Below are 21,400 nucleotides of genomic sequence, written 5' to 3'. Positions count from 1 at the left end.
TGATTATAGGACAAGGGAATGTAGTCCTGCTATGAGCGTTTTAATGGGGGATCCAGCAGGGGAACTGGCCAGCAGGGGAAGCCCCGCCCCAACATGGCAAGGGTCAGACATTCTTTAAAATTAATTGGAGGCTTGATTACCGGTCATTTATTAGTGCTAAGTGTGAATCCTTTTCCGGGAAGCTAGACACAGACCGATTTCTCAATAGACTTTTTCAGGTCTCGGAGCCCTCCCCCCTCCCCCTGGTGCTTTTGTCCAATTTCTGTCCTTGCCTCAGCTCTTTCCTGCAGCAAACAAGATCCTTTGAAAAACTGGTTTCTGTTTGCTGCGGGAAAGAGGCAGGGCAAATCACAGCCCTGTGGCAGCTTGTGTGAAATCAGACAGAAGCACCAGGGGGAAAAAGGCTCTGCTACCAGAACGAGCCTAGTGTGAAATCAGTCACAATGTAGGATAAAAGGAGTGAAACCCCCCCCCCCCCAAATCAATTTAGAATTGTCCCAAAGAGCGACTTTTTTATTGCGAAGGCTTCCCCATCCATCTATTTGAGAATCTGGAGAGAATCCCTGGGTACTGTTGGAACAGGGTTTTGCTCCGCCCCCCACTCCATTTTCTGTTACATTTTCTTTCCCAAAGAACAAATGCCAGGAAGAAAGCCACTGCTAAACTTCAATAAGCAAAAAAGGAGGATAAGCATACTCTTATGTTGGCAGAACACACACGTCCATGAAAGCAGATACATGTAATTCTAAACAGGGGTTTCAAGGGGAAGCTCCCAAGAATTTGTTAAAATGACATGATGGGGATCTTTCAGCCAATGTTGGGCCCTAGCAGGTGCCTGATAATTCTGACAGGACCTGATTGGAAAAACAGCAACTGACTTGCAAATGGACAAAGAGCTTTTCTTTTCTTTTTTGAGCTCATGATTTGTGCATGTGGCAATATGCAAGCTTCCCATAGCTGTACTGAGATTGCTTATTTACCCCCCAGTGGGGACTGTTGTAGCTTCTGGCAGTTTTACTTCTCTTTTTATTAGGTTTAATTGGGAGGGTGTCAGAGCTGAGGTCAGCACTGCAAAGAAGTTGATGCTGACTTTAATGTGTTGCCAGTGAATATCTGGGACAACCGTTGCGGACTTTATGTTTTGCTGCTTCCAGCTGTGGGCCTTGTGCATTTTTTTAAAATACACTTAAGCAAGTTACATAGAACAGTTTATAAGCTGTATGTATAAGGTTTCCAGTGACTTCATAGGAAATTCCTTACAGTTTGCATGCTGTTGCCATCCTCTATAGCTTCTATTTCTGACCTCTGCTGCCTTCTTATTCATCTGTCTCTGTGTGATACTTAAAAGCATTTTTCTAGCAACAACCATTAAGGTGTCATTTTAATGAAATCTGTGGCTGATTACTTGCTCCTTGGTGCACTATTTTAATAACACTTTTTTTAAAAAGGATCAGCTAATTATGGTTTATCTAGAAAGATAGCATGACAGGAAAGGAAAGATACACACCTTATTGGTTAATTTTATTCCTGTTCTTTAGGGAGTCCCAATACCATTCGTTTTGATTATGTGCGATTTGGATGCAGTTTGCCCCTCTGCAGTGGTTTTTTTGGAGATTCAGACATCATAAATGATCTAAGTTTGTCCATGACAAGCATCTTGTGACCCACACTTGAACACTCCTTCAGCCTTATTGAAGGTTTACTGGTTCTGGAACCCTTCAGTTCAGTTTCCCCCAGATCATGTGCATGAGCAAATTGGACCATATTTCCTCCCCGCAAACTAGAGTTCAATGGCAGATTGGAGTGAGCTTGAAAACTTGGAATGAGGAAACCTTCAGGCACACTCTGTATGCAGGGAAGGAGGAAGGGGGCTTATGAGCAAAGCAAAGAAGGTTTGTCCATGTCCATTATGCATTGACTCCTGGGCATGCTACAGAGATACACCTTTGTAGAGTTAGCTCCAAGCAACCCACAGAGAGGGGGGGGGGGGTAGATTTTACCCAAAGTGGTGGTGAGAGAAGGGAGGACAAGACCACGACTAGGTTTGCCCCACCATGTGATGGGGATCACAACAGTCACTGTAAGCATCATAGAATATAAATATTTCCAGTGTCCTTTGTGATGCCTGAAGAGACAGTGCTAACTAGGGGTGTGTGCTTGATATATACTGTCAAGAAAAAAAATAGCTGAAAAATACTTTATCAGTATTTTCTTCAGGTATTTATGCAGCTGAATACGGATTAGACAATCGGATTCCGCTAGTGAAATAGCTGCCTGAATAAAAGCCGATGTGGCTGTTATTAGAGTGCAGCTAGAAATCACCCTGCCAACAAAAGTCCGTATAGTCAAAGCGATGGTATTCCCAGTAGTAATGTATGGCTGTGAGAGCTGGACCATAAGGAAGGCCGAGTTCAGACGAATAGATGCTTTTGAGATGTGGTGCTGGAGAAAACTCTTGAGAGTCCCTTGGACTGCAAGAAGATCAAATCAGTCAGTCCTAAGGGAAATCAACCCAGACTGTTCACTGGAAGGTCAGATGCTGAAGCTGAAATACTTTGGCCACCAAATGAGAAGGGAGCACCGAACAACAACAAAAGAAGGCATTTAAAGAGACTGTAGTCTTTAAGTGCCGAGGCAGCACAACTCTTTGAGTGTACTCGGAAGGCATTTAAAGTTTAAATGCCTTCTGAATTTGCCAGTGGCATGATTCGGCGAGTGAACTCAGAAAGCATTTAAACTTAATTTAAAAGGATCAGTTCTCCATTATACCCTATGGGAGCAGTCCCCATAGGGTATAATACAACCAAATAAATTTGGGTTTCCTGAATATTTATCCAATTACCAATATAGCATTGATACTGATATTCAGAAATATTCAAGAATACCAATATTTTCCTGGTCCAATAGACCTGACTTGGGGCCAAGCCCCTCCCCCCTTTATTTCACCCCACTAGTGCTTAACCCCACCTCCTGGGGAATTCCATAACCTTTCAGGAGTAGCTGAGAAGGCCTGCTGTGGATTTCTGCTACTCATAGCCCTCACTTAGATGTTAAGACTTAACCTTGTTGATGTGCGAGATGGTCCTGTATATACTGTGCAGCCAAGCCCTTAGGAATTGAAAGATCAAAACCAGTGCCTTGAATTGCATCTAGGAGCAAACTGATATTAATTGGAGTTGATACACATTGACTTGAGAGGCTTTTTAGTGGTAGATTCCAGTCAGAGTCCAATCTGCTATGTTCTGTGCTAACTGAAGCTTCTGACCAGCCCTCATGAGCAGATACCTGCATGGTGCATTATAGTAATTAAGTCTGGATGTTGCTAAATCATGTGCGACAATGACAGATCAGTTTTCTGTAGTAACAGCAGAAAATATAAACACACCTCACCATGTAAACATAAATCCAATAAACATGAATACTAAATCAGGGGTGTCAAACATGCAGCCCCGGGGCCGAATCAGGCCCCTGGAGGGCTCTTATCAGACCCCCAAGCAACTGGGGCCGATTTCGCAATCACCTTATGAAGAAGAAGAAGAAGATGATATTGGATTTATATCCCGCCCTCCACTCCGAAGAGTCTCAGAGCGGCTCACAATTTCCTTTACCTTCCTCCCCCACAACAGACACCCTGTGAGGTAGATGAAGATATTGGATTTATATCCCGCCCTCCACTCCGAAGAGTCTCAGAGCGGCTCACAATCTCCTTTACCTTCCTCCCCCACAACAGACACCCTGTGAGGCGGGTGGGGCTGGAGAGGGCTCTCACAGCAACTGCCCTTTCAAGGACAACCTCTGCCAGAGCTATGGCTGACCCAAGGCCATTCCAGCAGGTGCAAGTGGAGGAGCGGGGAATCAAACCCGGTTCTCCCAGATAAGAGTCCACACACTTAACCACTACACCAAACTGCCGCCCTCATATCTGTCTTCTCCATGTGGCGTCCTCCTGATTTCCCACTATTTGCTTCGGGGCTGCAGCAAGCACCGCGGTTTTCACACAGCAAACGGAAACTGGTTTTTAGCGGTTTCCATTTGCTGCGCGAAAACCGTGATGTTTGCTGCAGCCCTGGCACAAATAGTGGGGAATTGGGAGGACGCCGCATGGAGAAGACGGATGTGAGAGCGGCATAAGGGTGATTGCGAAATCGGTCTGACTGTCATCTGCTTCCTTCTCCCTTTCTCTTGCTTCCTTTTGCATCACAGCTTGCTTTGCCAGGCTTGCTCAATCACAGAGGAACTACAGAGCACAGCTTCTTATTTTTTCCTGAGGTTCCTCCCCTGGGGAGGAATAGCTTTCTTTTCCAGGCTCTCTCTCAATCACACAGCAGAGCTACTGAACCAAGCCTAGTGGCTGAGGCTCCTGCCCGTCCTGGTCCCCTGGAGAAGGAATGAAAGAGTCAGAGCTTTCTTTGCCCAGTTTCCTGGATCCCATGGGAGACATGTAAAGAAAGCACCTTTAAGACTAATGAGTGCTAATGTTTTAAGCATGTTTTATTTTTAAGGGTTTTTTTTTAATCGTTAATTGTGTTTGTCTGTGTGCTTTATAAAGTTTATATCTCTGCTAACTGGCATTATATCTTATGACACACATGGCCCGGCTCAACAAGGTCTAATTTATGTCAGATCTGGCCCTCATAGCAAACGAGTTCGACACCCCTGCTTCCGTATATGCATTGAAAAATTCTTATTAACATTCCACAAAATAGATGTGTCCTTCAAGCCGTGGACTGATCTGATCCCCCTCTCCCCCACTGTTTATCAGCATGAAATCCTTGAGAGAGATATTTGCAGGTCTTCCAGAACCTTATCAACCCTCTTACCCAATAAGGGACACTTGGGCTGATACCGGCACTTTGGGTCGACTCAGAGACGCCTCTGAAGTCGACCCCCCAAAAACGGCCACACGGCAACATCTGCCGGCCGCCCATGTCCTGCATTTACCCCGTCCTGAGAGAGGCTCCAACTGCCTCAAAAAGGAACCACCTGGAAAGTGGTCCCTTTTCGCTGGGGTGGCTCTGAGACGGCATCCGGCCGGCCTTACAAGTGCCCGGGGAGAGCACCTTACAAGTGTCCGGGGAGCTGCGAGCGGGATGCGTGAGCGTTCCACATGCTCCTCGGCCGCCCAAGGCCCGTCCCTTCTTCCGGCACCGTCCAGAAGCACCAGGGTGCTCTTCTTTTGGCTGGCTTTCTTTGGGGTGGCTGCAAGCCACCCCAAAACGGCCGTCTATTACCAGCCAAGGTGACTTTATTGCCAATGAGTTTGGGTCTTGCATAACTGGGGTTGAACTATCTTCATGTTTTTAAAAAGTTTCTGAAACCCTTTTTTGGTCATTTTGAATGTGTTCCGTGTTAACTGGAAGTATTTTATTCTAATCGAGAGTATGATTTGTTGGGTTACAATGCAAAGATCTTGCAAATTCAAGAGGCTAGTTTCTAAATTCCATCAGCCTTAGTAAATGACGTGCTTACTTTGCAGCAAGCTCTTAAAATAGCTCTTTTTGTTGCTGAAATTGTTCAGTGACCCTCTTGTAATACTGTGAGCCTTTTAAAGTATAAATCTGTATTTCAGAAAAACTGTCCTAAGAAATGCTGTTTCTGATCCGACATGCAGATTTGCACAGGTGGTGTTGCAGAAGGAAAAAGTGCAGTATTTTATATTTTTAAGCGGGTATCTCTACTGTATTTGCAGATCAGATGAGTATGAGAGGGAGAGAATGTGCAGGCTTATTCTGTCCCTGTTGGAAATTGGCCTGAGCAACGCATTCCTGAGAAGGTTAAAGGGGAACTGTGCTAGTGGCCCTCGTTATAATCTTTTACCCTGAATTGCTGTTTTTTTTATTCTCTGAAGGGAAAACTGGTTTGTTGTACCAAGGATTTCCTGTGATTCCACTTCTACTTACTAAGCCTGACTCTGTTGGTTCTTAAATGTTGATCACTCTGATTAATGCGTCTGGCACATTCCCTGTGGTGTTTTTCTGATCATTGGAAAAGTCTGTCTTTTATCTTTGAACTTCACTCCCTAGACAGCCTGGTGAAAGAAATACACAGTAGCTCCAAAATTGCATTAATGCTGGACCTAAGCAGAAATGTTTCTTCGGTATATCTGATAAATGGACTTATTTTGTTGTTTGCGGTCAGTTTTAGTTTTAATAAGTGATTTTTATACCTGTTGGTTTTAGTAAGAGTGGTGGGTATTATTTGTAAAGTACCTTGATCATTAGAAAGGCAGTATAGAAATTCCTCACACTAGAAATTGCTTTCTGTTTTCAAAATCTGCATAACTGTTCCAATTTCCAAGAGCTTTTGTCAGCTAATGTTATCAGAAGCTTCATTATATAAAACACAGGATGTAGTAGTTCTGTTCTCCTCTTCATTGGTCAAGCCCCGGTTACAATATCACAGCAAGTTTGTATGCCACACCTACTATTGCCTAGAGTACAGACCAAGGGTGGCCAAACTGTAGCTCTTTCACACATTTTTATTTATTTATTTATGATTTATATCCCGCCCTTCCCACCAAGGTGGCTCAGGGCGGCTTACAACAAGTAAATCAAACAAAAATTTTAAGTTAGGTATTTAAGATATTTAAACATTTAAAACATTAAGCATTGCGGCCGTATGCATAGCAAGAATCTGATAGAGCTACAATTAATTTCCTCTGTCAGTTAGGTGTAAGCTAGCCGGAAGAGGCTATTTTGTGGCTCTTGAAGCCCCCACTCCCCATCAGGTGGCTTAGAGAAGGCATTTCTCTCTTTAAATCACTACTCCAAGCCAAGGCAGCCAGCAGCCTGGAGAATGCATTTAAAGTTGCTTTCTTTCTGCCTCTCCTCCATCTGTTTTCCTTCCTTCCTTCCTTCCTTCCTTCCTTCCTTCCTTCCTTCCTTCCTTCCTTCCTTCCTTCCTTCCTTCCTTCCTTCCTTCCTTCCTTCCTTCCTTCCTTCCTTCCTTCCTTCCTTCCTTCCTTCCTTCCTTCCTTCCTCATCTGATATTCATGTTTTGCAGCTCTCAGACATCTGACATTTATTCTAGGTGGCTCTTATGTTAAGCAAGTTTGGCCATCCTCAGTAACTATTATTCTGAAGAAATGTTTTCAGATTGGCCAAGCCCCAAACAGTCTTCTGAGGTAATCTGGTGATTGAGGAGAGAGAGAGTCAAATTTCATAAAACGCCGAAATGATTGTCCGCATTTATCTACCACAGTATTGCCATTTTGATCTTGCACTGTATGGTAAATTATATATTTTGAGTTCTGAGGCATCTCAATGGACTAATTCGGCATTTCCCATTCGCTGGGTCATGACCCAGTACCAGTCCATGCAAGCCTCAATGCCGGGTCTCAAGAAAAGCCCTAGCTAGCCCCACCTTCAGTAGCCTTAAGTTGGGAAAAACTGGTCAGTGGAGCACTGCTATTGCTGGTCTCGCTGCACTGACCTGCTGTAGAGGAATGGACACTCTGATAACATTGATGCCTGAAGCCGACGAGCTCCCGGCGCTTCTTGGCAGCCATTCTCTTTTGTGTGCAGCTCTGTCTTCTGCAGAGCAATTAAGTCATTAAGAGCAACTCCAAAAGGGGAGGCGGCGGCAAACGCCTCATTTCCATCCCAGCTGGGTGAAGACGCTCACCAGCAATTCGCACTCTTAAAGAAAGTTTCAGGGAGGTGTTCCCTGGGGAAGGGGGCTGGCGGCATCTAGACTGCTTCCCTTTTTGAAAGGCATCCCATGGCCTGGGCGGGAAGATAAGACATAGTGGTGAGGGATGGTGAAGAAATGCTGCCGTTTCTGCCTGGCAATGGAAAGCCATTGGACCAAAGGTGTAAAGGAAAGGCAAGTGGGGGCCCTTAAAGACCACCCTTAGAAATGTTTTGCCCTTACCAGAGTTAAAATGCAAAACTTGCTAGAAAGGGCTGCTGGCTGGAGACATGTATCCAATTGCACAGTTCCTTCCCTGGTGAAAGGTCACGCCCATTTGCGAAAGCGGGCAGCCATTTTCCACCAGTTTTCCTTTATCACTGTAGAATCCCACTTTGCTCTGTATACTGTCCCTACATTGGTGGTGGAAAGTGCCATAGCTACAGCTGATTTATGGTGACCCCGGAAGGTTTTCAAGGTAGGAGATAAGCAGATTTGCTGTTGCCTACCTCTGTGGAGTAACTTCAGACTTCATTTGTGGTCTCTGATCCAAGTGCTAACCAGGATGACCCTCCTTAGCTTCTTAAATTTGACACTGTCAGTGTAGCTTGGGTCACCCAGAACAGGAGGATGGTCCTACACAACCCTTCTTTACTCCAGTGCTCTTCTTCTGTCCCTACAGGAGTAAAATTTGGGGTGCTCAATGGGCTGTAGCAAGGGGAGAGTACGGGAAAAGTGTCAGCATATGCTTGCTAGTAAGACTTTAGGCTGGAGTCTAACGCACATGATCTATGACAGTTCCTGATCTATGACAGTTCGTGACAGCTTCCCTTAGCAGGTGCAAACCGGTTCTGTCCGGAGGACTTGTGCTTATGCAGAATGACTCAGCACTGTGTGCTGATTGGTGCTTGTATATAGCTATGTGTTTATAACTGAGGAGAGTCTATACAGCGTATCCTCTGCTATCGTATGTGTTGTCTGGCGAAGCACTTTGACCAGTGTATACCAGGACAACTAAAACTTGTAAATCTGTAAATAAATGTATATAGTTAGCACAGGTCAGTGCGCTGTATATTCTTAAGCCTCTCGAGCCCAGAGCATACCAGCGAATACGCCAACAAAAAGTTCCACAAAATACATGGATGGTTGCATACATGCTCATGATTGGAGGCTGGAATATGATGAGTGCCAGCCTTCAGTCGGAACAAGTGTCTGTGTATTGCATTGCTTTGTTGTAAGCCTGGCCCTGACTCCTTTACATTGTGGGAGAACTCTGCCTTGGCTAAAAGTGAAGCACTTGGAAGCAACTATGTCTGCTTGGCATTGGGGGGGGGGTATATTTTGTGGTAAAAGCGAACGGAAGATAGTAGCAGCAGCCTTAGAGCTGGTAGGTAGCATACAGTTAACCCCACGAGGCATTGACTAGGGTAGGCAAGCATCCTTTTCCCCTTTTTCTTTTGAAAGCATCACACTGTTGCTAAGACTGCAGAGAGTAACTGATTGTATTTTTGGGACATTGTTTACTACTGTACGGGTGGCGATGCCTTGAGAGATAATTTCATTTAGAACGAGGCCAACGAAGTGGTATTCTCTTTGGGGGAGTGCCTGGAAGTGGCATCACAGGAAGAGGTGGAGTTTTGGTTCAGTGTGCCCCAGAAGTGACATCACTTGGCCCTTGACCTGGAAGTGACACCACAGGAAATGATCTCCCAGCTCCACCCTCAAAGTCTCCTGGCTCCACCCCCAATTTTTAGTGAGCCACGAAGGAGAAGTGCAAAAATAACTGGGCCACGGGAAAAAAAAGTTTGGGAAACCCTGGGCTAAGTTATCTGCATAATCCAAAAGTATAAAAATATAGCATGGAGGCATTTAGAAGATCCTCCCACACCTCTCTTATTTGTTTCAAGAATTCAGGAACTGGTAAATCAGTGTAATCAGCAGAGTAAATCTCACAGCAGTGAGCTACCTCATCACACATTTTGAGAGAAAAGCTGCCATCTCCATCTCCCAGTTCAGCAGTTTAAAATATAAGCCTGTGGCTGAAGAACGGCGAAAAACCCATTCCAAACAAAACAGTCTTTCAGCTGGCTTTCGCTGCTGCAGGTGTTTTGTGTTATACAGATACAAGGGTGAACCTTTGCAGGTTTCCAGCCTTTTGGTCACAGATTGTTTGATTGTCCTTGATGATATAATTTGCCAGCTCTGAAAATGGAATGAAGGAGGATTTGAAATTATGTAAAAATAAAATAAGAATGCACATTTGGCTGTAGTCTGCTTTTGCCCGTGAACCATTGGCAGCCTGTATACTGATGAACATGTACTGAATTAAAACTACAGACTTTTGGCTTCCAGAAAAGAAAAGGAGAAGGAGGCTAAATTAGGTACTTCATTTTTGTAATGCTGTGAGTAGCTGAGAGATCAAAATCCTCTATGATTTTAGACCACAGAGCTGATGCCTAGCCTATATGGAATGAAACTGTTTGCCTACATATACTTTCTTATGTGTTAATGGATGGCCTTGCTTGGCCTTGCAGTTCCCTCTGTCTGTAATGTTCAAATGGCACTCGTAGGCAAATAATCTGTAATCCAGTTTGCTTTTGTGTGCTTTCTCCTCTCCGGTTTGAAGTCCTGAGAGCCAGTGATTCAAAATGGTAGAAGTAAATTTCTCCACTTGTTCCCATGTAAAGAACAAGATGAAAGGAGAAGCCAAAACCTCCATCACTTTAGAAAGTCAGAAGTTTGCTCCTGTCTGCTTTCAGATTATGGTGGTTCTGTAGTCAATTTCTGCTGTCCATGTTCATTGATTTGTAAGAAAGGCACTTCCCTGAGGAAGGAAGAACTTCCTGTGTGGATAGTGGGGAATAATTTATTTTCTTACAGGAAGCTTCAGTGATGGTCATGAACTGAGTGTGCGTACAGTCCACTCTCCTGTCCCCAAAATGTAGACACATTCTCTGCTTGAGTCATGCTAATGGAACATTTTTGCTCTAGGCAAATGACCACCATCTTCATGACCGGACACTGTGTCTCTTGTTCACTGTTTGCCACAAACTTTAACGGCCTTCCCAAACAGGAAGAAGGTCATTCATATCCTTCATACATAAAATGATCCAGTAAGGTTTTAATTTGGCAACATTGTTGTGTAAGTCTTTAATTGTACAGGGAAATGAGCAAAAGGGATTTCTACAGGCCCAGTAATTCTGTTAAGATTGTACTGGCATGACATTAATGTGGTCAGACTAGCAAAGATTTCTCTGCTGTGACCTGCTGATGAACAACGTGTTGTTCTCTTTTGGTTCTTTGTTAAATACAGTGGTCTTCTGTTATTAACTGTCTGGAAAGGATGCAAGCAGTATGTCTGCTTCCGTAACTAATCAGGGGAGCATATGTATTTTAGAGAACAATATGTTTGGTACTGTTTAGCATTAACTAAGTGGTGAATTACATTAGCAAATCTAGCAGACATATCTCGTGTGTCTGTTACTAATGTTTTCCTAGAAGGAGCCATATGAAACTAGACAGCACGTATATTTAATACACCTATTAATGTATATGTTATGAGCCATTGAGTGTCTGATTAATTGCTTCATAAACTGATGTTTCATCCAGTATTTCATGTACATTAATTTACAGTGCTTTCATACACGATTACTCAAAAATAAGCCAAGAACACCCAGCTTAAGCTATTGCTACTGGTTATATTCAGGAGCTTACTGAACCACTATCTTGAGGGGGAAAGATGACAGTACAGCATTTTCTTTCTTCAAAATGGGAGACCACAGCCTAAGGCATTACTGTAGGAACACCAATATGCTTGCATTGTTCTCCTCTAGCCTCCACCGGTGGACCAGTGCTACCACAAAACCTTGGAAGAGATTGACTCTTTATTGGAAGGCTGAGTGACGGGCTGGCTGTTAATTAGACAGCTGCTTCTTTTCAAACTAATATGCCATGTTCTCCTCTGGGAGCCAATCTCCAGCATCCTCCATTAACCCCTACTCCCAAAGCAGTGATAATGCATGGAAATCTGTTTGCATCTTTGATATAGGTAAGCATTAGGAGTCTTTCTTTGGGTAAGAGAAGCTGAGGAGAAAATTGCAGGGGGGGGGGAATGGATTTGTTGAAGGAGAATCTCTATGGGAATTTGACTGGTTCTTCTTGTGTAAAATGATTGTTGTGTTGCAGTAGCGACATGATTTGGTATTTTGGGACTTGTACAATGTTTTCATCTTGCATTTACTTCGTAACTTTAGGCAAGCCACTTATCTGTACACAGTCTAATGTTTACCTCCTCCTGTGTGTGCATAGTGAGTCACTACAATAATAAAAAACAAGCCATTCAACATAAGCAGCATAAGGATCCTGTAAATATAAAAGCCTAACCGTATTGGGGACAACTCGAGCCATGTTTTGTTCAAAGAACAACCCAGTCACCCCAAGACAGTCAAGGATTAGGCCATTGGGGAAGATGCCAGACTGTTGCTAGGCAACCAGACTTGGTTCTCTCAGTAAAAAGCAACCAAGCTTGGTTCTGTCAGTAAAAAGAAGGGGAAGGAGTCCATTTCTAGGCCTATTTTGGCCTTTGAGGGAGAACTCATTGGGCCCAGTCCTGACTAGGGTTGCTAGCTCCAGGTTGGTGGGAAATTCCTGGAGATTTTGTGGTGGAGTCTAAGGAAGACAGAGTTTGGGGAGGGGAGAGGTGTCAGCTGAATATAATACCTTAAAGTCCACTCTCCAAAGCAGTTATTTTTTCCAGAGGGAGAGGTATCTGTTGTCTGGAGTTCAGTTGTGATACCAGGAGATCTTCAGGCTCCACTTTGAGGGTGGCTACCCTAGACTTGGCTGCTTGCTACTGTTCAGCAGTAGCTCCCTCCCAGTCAGCCAGTGGGGCATAGAAGTTAGCACTTCAGAGCAGGGTTTGCCAGACCCGGATTCTTGCTGTGGAAGACCCAGATTCTTGCTGCCACCATAGCACAAGAATATATATTGTATTACTGAAGCTAAGAATGGCAATAGTTTTGTGGCTGGCTCCGCCTTCTATGGCAGCCATTTTGTTGCTGCACCCACCATGCTGTGTCAAAATACCAAAAGTGCCAGCACAAAAATAGATTAGACAAGCAGTACAGATTTAAGCAAGTATAAAACTTCCTCAAGGTGGGCTTTAATCTCTGACAAACTTATAGTGTTTTCCATTACTTCCATATTTCTCCTGGCCTTTCCAAAAGTACCTAACTCTGTTACAGGTTACATGAATCCCTATGTCGTTGTACCAGTCGATATTAGTTTGAAATTCTCTGATCTCCTGATGTATGGAGTTTAGGGTTGCCAGTCCCCAGTTGGGATGTAAATAGGCTACCATACTTTTATATATATATATATATATATATATATATATATATATATATATATATAAAATTACTTAACAATATACATTCTTTTAAAATATAAAATTACTTTTAGAATGACAAAAGTCTTCGATACAAAAATACACAATAAAACCCATAGGAGACGTTTAAGCCAATTTCAACAGAGCCCATAGTATTTTACAACGTACAAGTAACTAGTTACAATAAATGCATTTCATGTTACACTTCATCAGTATTATAAAAGTTCTTGTCTTATTGAGTTGTACAACTTCCTTCACTCAAAGCATATGCAAATTCTTCCAATTTATTGCTGGCCAAAAAACTTCCCATCCAAGCACTGAGGCTTCCTTTAGGAACCACCTTAAAAATACAAACAAAATACTAATAAAGGTTGTTATTGGACTAGTATGGTGCATTTTCGGGACCTAGGGATGAAATCACAACTTAATCTCCAAATTATACAATTTAACCATTACATGGAACATATACTCTTAAAACTCACCCATTGTTGCAATGTGCTTTTCTATAAGGAGCAAGCCTATTTATCTGGTTTCAACCGTCAATTTTAATATTGGCATAATGCTCTCAAATGGAAAGCTATGCAGCAATGAGACAGTTCTTTATAAATTTCTTATAAAAGAGAAAGCCATTCTTCATTTTGAGCAGGGACAAAGCTCTCGCTTCTTTTTGCTGGCCAAGAAACTCTAAAAAACTACCAACTACTGGTCCTTCTTAAGAGAATGTTCCCCATAATTACAGCTGGCCATACAGTCTCATGGCCCCCAAAGATGCACAAACCTCAATCAAGGTTGCCAACTTACTTGTTTTCTATACTTCATGACATCATGTTAATTTCTTTATATTACTATTATTTCTCCCTAAGGCAACCTAACAATTTATATGTGATCGATGTTTTTGTCATGTATCTCCACTGTGGTCCCATTGTTGATAATTGAATCCCCAGTTGGGGGCAGGAGATATCCCAGTTTGGGGACCCTCCCCCACTTCAGGGTTATCAGAAAGCGGGGGGGGGGGTTGGAATGTCTGCTGGGCACTCCATTATACCCTGTTGAGAACAATTCCCATAGAGTATAAAGAAGAATCAATCTGTGTGTATGTGGGACTGTGGAGGAGACAACTTTTTGAGAAAGAGGCACCAAATTTTCAGCATAGCATAGGATAGCATTTGGAGCCTCTCCTGAAGACACTCCCCAAGTTTCAAAAAGATTGGACGAGGGGGTCCAATCCTATGAGCCCCACAAGACGGTGCCCCTATCCTTCATTATTTCCAAATGGAGGGAAGGCATTTAAAAGGTGTGCAGTCCCTTTAAATGTGATGGCCAGAACTCCCTTCAGAGTTCAGTCATGCTTGTCACACCCTTGTACTTGGCTCCACCCCCAAAGTCCCTAGATATTTCTTGAGTTGGACCTGGCAACCCTAGTGAAGTTCTTCCAAAATAGTTAGAGAGAAGCTTCGATTGCCTGGGCACTGGAAGGAGCAGACTGAATTTAACACAGGTATTAATTCCTTGTCATACAAGGCCAGATGAAGATGTTAAATAAGAGTGATGCTATAGAATAATCTGTTTGTTTTCTTTATAGTAGATACCAGTTCTGACTTGCTATAATAAAAAACTTGTGGATTCACCCCCCCCCCCCCCCATCTCATGTTTAGTTGTCATTCTCTTAAACCTATAGAAGATAACCTTAGATAGCATTTGTGACTAAAGTTTTCATTTCTCCTCATTGCTCAGTTTATATGGTGGGTTTTTCAAGCATTATGTTTGTTTCAGTGACTTCTTTTTTTAAAAAAAAATCTCTTTCTTTTTAGATGCAAATGTTGGACAAATTTCCAATGGAAGGAGGTCAGAAGGACCCTAAACAAAGGATCATCCCCTTTCTGCCAGGTTTGTAATGTGAACAGCTGAGATGTCAAATAGAATTATTGCACATGGGCATGCATATTCTCTCTTTCATTTAATACAAGTAGAATTTAACAAAGCATTTTGCTAGGCCAGAAAAAAGAGTAGGGTGAATTAGTACATGCTTGGGGAATTTTAAAAGTGGTAACTGAATTGATTGTATGTGCAAACCATTGTGAGGCTTGTATATGCCTGTCATTTGTTTCAGTAACAGTCTTTGAAGAACAGCGCAGAATGCACAGCTGCGTTCATCTGCCAGGGTCATACTTTCTGAAACCCAATATACTTTGTAGGGGTGTTCAGCTGAACCGAATATAGCCCTGAATATCAGTCAAATACAGCCAAATCAGATTTTCTGATGTTATTCAGGGGTTGACTATAGCCACACAAATGCCCTGAATATCCCCGAAAAAGTATTTGACGGTATTCAGGACTCCCGAATAATGGTGGGAAAGGGGGTTTAAAAGGGAAAGGAAAGTCATCTGTCTATCTATCTATCTATCTATCTATCTATCTATCTATCTATCTATCTATCTATCTATCTATCTATCTATCTATCTATCTATCTATCTATCTCTCTATCTCTCTATCTCTCTATCTCTCTCTCTATCTATCTCTCTATCTCTTTCTTTCTTTCTTTCTTTCTTTCTTTCTTTCTTTCTTTCTTTCTTTCTTTCTTTCTTTCTTTCTTTCTTTCTTTCTTTCTTTCTTTCTTTCTTTCTTTCTTTCTTTCTTTCTTTCTTTCTTTCTTTCCCTGGAAAAGTTTTAGAACAAATAGTCAGTCCTTGAGCATTTAGAAAAGATGGCTGTGATTACTAAGGGTTTCTCAAGAACAAGCCAGGTCAGGCTAACTATCTCTTTTTTTGAGAAAGTTACTAACTTGGATCAGGGGAATGCATAAACATAGTTTATCTTTATTTCAGTAAGGCTTTTGATAAGGTTCTGCAAAATGTTCTTGTTAATAAATTGGTAAAATTTGGTTTGGATCCTGTTACTGTTAGGCGGATTTGTAACTGGTTGACAGATTTCACTCAAAGAGTGATTGTTAATGGTTCCTCCTCCTCTTGGAGAGGAGTGACAAGGAAAGGGCCTCAGGAATCTGTCCTGGAACCTGTTTTGTTCAACATCTTTATTAATGATATGGATGAAGGAATAGAAGGAATGCTTATTAAATTTGCAGATGACACTAAATTGGGAGAGGTAGCAAATACAGTAGAAAGAGTCAGGATGCAAGTTGACCTTGACAGGGTGAAAAACTGGGCTAAAACAAATAAAATGAATTTTAATGCGGATAAATGTAAAGTTCTACATTTAGGTAGGAAAAATCAAATGCATCATTATAGGATGGGAGAGACTTGTCTTGGCAGTAGTATATGTGAAAAGGATCTAGGGGTTTGAACATTGGTCAGCAGTGTGATGTGGTAGCTGAAATGGTCAGTGTGATTTTGGCCTGTGTCCAGATCACATGAAGTGATGGTATATCTTTACTCTGCTCCGGTTAGACCTCATATAGAACATTGTGCTCAGTTTTGGGCATCACAATTTAAGAAGGATATAGACAAGCTGGAACGTGTCCAGAGGAGGGTAATGAAGATGGTGAGGGGTCTGGAGACCAAGTCCTATGAGGAAAGGCTGAAGGAGCTGGGCATGTTTAGCTTGGAGGGGAGATGGCTGAGAGGTGATATGATAACAATCTTCATGTACTTGAAGGGCTGTCATATGGATGATGTGGAGTACTCTTGAGAACTGCGGGGCAACTTCAGGGTGGAAGCGTTTTCAGTAACCATTCAACAAAATGAATGTAGAAGACTTTAAAAAATACAGAAGCAAGACAGAAATGTTGGCAATAAGCAATGTAGATGATTACTTTTAAATATGCACAAAGACAGAATTTTCTGCCAAGTGTAGAAACAGCCTACATCTCTGTGCAGCCCTCTTTTCTACCTCCCCTGCTGCTATTACATGTCGCTTTGTTTCTTTCCCTTTTTGATTTTCTTTCCCTTTGAAAAAAATATAATGGGGTGGTAGCAGAGAAGACAGATAAGAGCACACAAAGGGCTTTAGCAAATGTGTGGAGAATTAAGAGAAAAGAAGATTAGGAAAGAGAAAAGGGGGAGGTGCTTGACAACAGATGCATGATGGACAAATCTCTTCCTTTATTCCTCCCTTTTCCCAGCAATTTTTGAGCAGTGGAGGGGTAAGGGTGGTGGAGAAGGCCAGACAAAAGAGTATATTAGAGCTGTCTTTTACCAGCCTCAGTTGATTAGCAAAGCTCCACCATGTCCCTTGGAAAGATGAGCTAGTTATTCTACATGTACTGGACTACTGTAAAATGTTCTATGTGGGGCTGCCTTTGGAAACCATTTGAAAGATTTAAAATGGGGCAGCACATGTATAGACTGACGCAGCTTACTAGGGTCACACCACTCCAGTATTAAAAGACATTTAATAATGGTTAGTTTTGTGGTATGCTGACATGTTATTAGTTTGGTTCTGGTTCAGATAGTAAGACAGGACATAAATGGAGTGAGTAGGTTTGTTATTCTTTTCCCATCTGTTTTGCATTTGAGAAGGGGCAAGACAACTCTTTGTTATCATGGCATTCAGATGTAGTGTTATCACTTAGGCATTCAGATGTAGTGTTGGGTCCAAGAACACCCTCTTTGGCTACAAATCTTTCAGAGTGAATGGTACCCTTTCTGTAGTATTGCACTCTACTTGCCAGGCAGCCTAGATAGACAACATGATCAAAGGGAATAAAAAATCCCAGATGTCCAGGAGAATCAACACAGTCTGTCACAGAGATGCTTACTCATCCATCAGTGTTACCAGTTGGTGGGACTGAGACTGTCCCACCAAAAGCCAGATTGAAATTGGTCTAAATAATCCATATCATTCAGAAATGCCTGGAGAATGAACTTCTGATGTTTGCTTGACCACAAAGACTGCCAGTTTTAGGCTGGTTTATAATTTCTTTTATAAGAGGTTTGATGGTGAGTAGCGGCAAAGTAAAGTAAAATTTTATTTGTATCCCGCCCTCCCCCGCCGAAGCAGGCTCAGGGCGGCTAACAACATTTAAAGGTGAACAATACAATAATAAGATATTAAAATCACATTAAAACCAATCAATAGTTAATTAAAACATTTCTAAATTTAACACTATTTAAATCTGGCAGTAAACATTATTGTTGTTTGACGCTATGTCTGTCAGATGATGTAGTGGTGATGGATCCCTAGACCAGACCATTTTGGCGTTTCCTTTATTGTGCACCTGTAATTTAGTCGTTGATAAACGCCTGTTTAAAGAGGGTGGTCTTGCAGGCCCTGTGGAACGGATCTAAGTTCTGCAGGGCCCGCACTTCCTCTGGGAGCTGATTCCAAAGGTGTGGGGCCGCGGCGGAAAAGGCCCGAGTGCGGGTGTTTTGAAGTTTAACTTCTTTTGGCCCAGGAATAGTCAATCTGTTTTGTCCTACTGACCTCAGTGCTCTCTGGGGCTCATATGGGGAGAGACGGTCCCTCAGGTAGGTCAGTCCTTGGCCATATAGAGCTTTAAAGGTAATGACCAGCACTTTGTACTGGATCCGGTATACAATCGGCAGCCAGTGCAGTTCGCGCAGCCCCGGCCGTATATGCTCCCATCTTGGGAGACCAAGTAGCAGCAAAGTATGAGAGAGACAGAAGTCCATAGGAGGAAGCTCTCTCTTTCATGCCTCCTTTTATCTTGAAGTCTGGTTTGGGAATTCAAGAAGGAGGGGGAAAGAGAGATGAGCAACAGAATCTTCTTGTGAGGGGTGTGTGTGACATCCCTTTGACTTCCTCTCTTCCTGACATGGCCTCATTCTTGGGGGATCAGATGACAACTCTCAAAGAGTCCAACTGACTTTGCAGGTTCCCAGTTGCTAATTCCTGTTACAGAAAAACAGGGCCTGTCTCTGATCCACCTTTTTCAAACAATCCAATCTGATAGTTTGCTTTTTCTGCAGCTCTCTCGCATTGGCATGTTAGCACTGGAGTTTCATTACCAGCTTCAGGATATGGCTTCTGCTTTCTGTTTCAAGTATGTTGCTTTCTGGGAAGCCCTCATTGGTAATATTATACATTGTGGTTTCTGATGTCTGAAAAATGTCTCCACATATCCTGTCCATCCAGCTGCCTTTAGCATTCTTCACAAACCTCTAACATGTTTCAGATTTGAGGGGCTTTGATAGAAATCAAGGCTATGTTCAGTTTAATGCACAGAGTATTTTTCTAGGTGGGGCAAATGGTCCGTGCAGTTGTTTTAGATGTCTGTCATCTCCCCCCACCCTCGGTTTCTTCAATAGAATTTAGTTTTCCAGATGGGCCGGTCTTTTTTAACCGGAAGAGTAGAACTGCTTTTAGAGACAAGGACACATGTGTCTTTTCTTGTCTCTCTGTGTGGGAACTTCTTTTATGTTGTATACTGGGGGTGGCATTTCAAGCTTGGAACCTGTCAATGGTGCTGCCTGAAGTTGTGAGACTGAAAAATTGCTTTTCTTGCAGATAGTTTAGAGTCTTGTTTCTGGCTGCTCACAATATATTTTGTAGTCGTAAGATCCAGGTCAACCTCATATGATTAGTTTGGAGATGTGGGCAAAATACTTATCCTTATAACTGTGCAAGATGCATCTGGCTAGACTGAACACATCAGAATGGTCAGGAAGTTGTCTCCCTGAATCATGAGAACTGGTCACGTAAATTACACAAACAGCTCAAATCAGCACAATCTCTGCTCCAGTTGTGGGTTTTGCTGCCTACCCCCAATGTTTTTCTTTATATTCAGAGGCTCTGACATCCTGGGAAAATAAAACACACAGTACTTACTTGAGACGGTAAATAATCAAATGTCTTTCCTAGCCCAGGGCTGTTTAGATACCCAAACTCCAAAGGTGAGCTTGAGAGCTCTGTTTTACAGCATGGAGAAAGAGGGAACACTATCTTACAGGCTTATGCAGCCCCCTGAATCTCAAGACAAAACACATTTAAACTAAATATTTGTTTTAAAAGAAAAATTAAAAGCAAAATAGAGCTTGGCACACAATATATCAGTTTTTGTGGAACAGAAATTAATCACAGAAAAAATACAATATATCTGATTATGCCAAGATCCTAGAATCATAGAGTTGGAAGGGACCTCCAGGGTCGTCTAGTCCAAATGGTGCCTTTAAATAGGGGATATGTTTGGGACATGCTTTTTTCTTCTAAAGAGAGAAGTGTAGTTGCCGCAGTTGACTTGAATTTCATATACAGCTAATTTCCCTCCCACCTTTCCAAGTTCTACTTATGAATAAGCAAGGCTAATGGAAGTAGATGGTGAGTGTTTCCTAATGGTAGAAAGCTACTGTAGTAACTGTCAATACTCCCAGCCTCTTCTAAAAGTTGCACAATAGACTGACAGCCCTGTCTTCCCCAAGCCTACCAGCGAGGAAGCCTACATAGTGCAGTTGTGATTTGACGGGATTTTGATCGGTTAGGGAGAAAGTCTAAGCAAATGTCATAAACACATACAGCCAAATGTCATTTGACCCTTTTCACTGAAAAACTCTGAACCTTTATTCTGCTCATCTATACCAACCAGATGCCATTCAAATACTCTTGGTGTTCAGGCTTTGAGTATGTAGTTTTAAGTGCAATCCAAAGCTGAGTTACACCCTTCAGAGTCCATTGACTTTGGAGGGCTTAAAACAGTGGCTCCCAACCTTGTTCATATCAGGGACCGGTTTCGTGAAAGACAATTTTTCCACAGACAGGTGGAGGGTGAGTGGCACTGGGGGTTTTGTCGCCTCAGGCTGCCCCCCCCCCCACACCCCGTCTCTGCCCCCTATGAGGTTCTTAAATGGTGGGGGGAGAGATTGGAACTGTTTTTGCCACCTCCCTGCTAGGTGGCCAGCAGGCAGAAAGCCAATCTCCCTCCCTCTCCCATTTAAAGACCCCTGCTGATCAGCTGGTTGGTGGGGGGGGTGTCTATAAATGAGGCAAAGGCTAAGGTCGCAGCAGTGCTGCCCCTTCTGCCAGTCCAGGACCTGGATGGACAAAAGAGGCATTGTGGCCTTGCTGCTCTACCTCTTTCATTCGCCCAGGTCCCGGGTGGGCAGAAGGGGTGGCAGAGCTGCTCTGCCTTGCTCCGCGACCCAGTTTTCTAGCTGGCCATGGATCAGTACCATCCTGTGGACCGGTGGTTGGGGACCCCTGGTTTAGAAAGATGTAACTCTGTTTAAGATTGGACTATTAGTTTAATAAATGTTATATGCAAGCCTTGGTATTCCATTTCAAAGAAATTCCAAAGTGTCCCCAGCACCTGGGGAGAGGTTCAAGAACCAGAAGGAAAGTGGGTGGCCGTTAGATCCGTATAAAGATTCGTACTCATTTAAAGCAGATAAACAGAGGTAGCAGAAGTTGACTCTCCTCTACGTGGGATGGAGGAGTATTTTACTAAGCTATAGGATAATTTTTATTGAAATCTGT

At 42.8% G+C, this 21,400-nt stretch overlaps 1 protein-coding gene across 2 annotated transcripts in view; it reads left to right on the top strand.

Annotated features, from left to right (window-relative positions):
- SH3PXD2B (SH3 and PX domains 2B) overlaps positions 1-21,400 on the top strand; it is a 175,091-nt gene that overhangs the window by 52,369 nt on the left and 101,322 nt on the right. For both annotated transcript variants that reach the window (XM_060240586.1, XM_060240585.1), the window contains exon 3: positions 14,827-14,902. In XM_060240586.1, the coding sequence (XP_060096569.1) occupies positions 14,827-14,902 (76 nt within the window). The remainder of the gene's footprint in view (positions 1-14,826; positions 14,903-21,400) is intronic.

Source organism: Heteronotia binoei, chromosome 5 (genome assembly GCF_032191835.1).
Source record: "Heteronotia binoei isolate CCM8104 ecotype False Entrance Well chromosome 5, APGP_CSIRO_Hbin_v1, whole genome shotgun sequence".
In the NCBI taxonomy this organism is placed as follows: Eukaryota; Metazoa; Chordata; class Lepidosauria; order Squamata; family Gekkonidae; genus Heteronotia; species Heteronotia binoei.
Note: the sequence above shows the minus strand (reverse complement) of the source record. Positions and strands in the feature narration are given on the sequence as shown.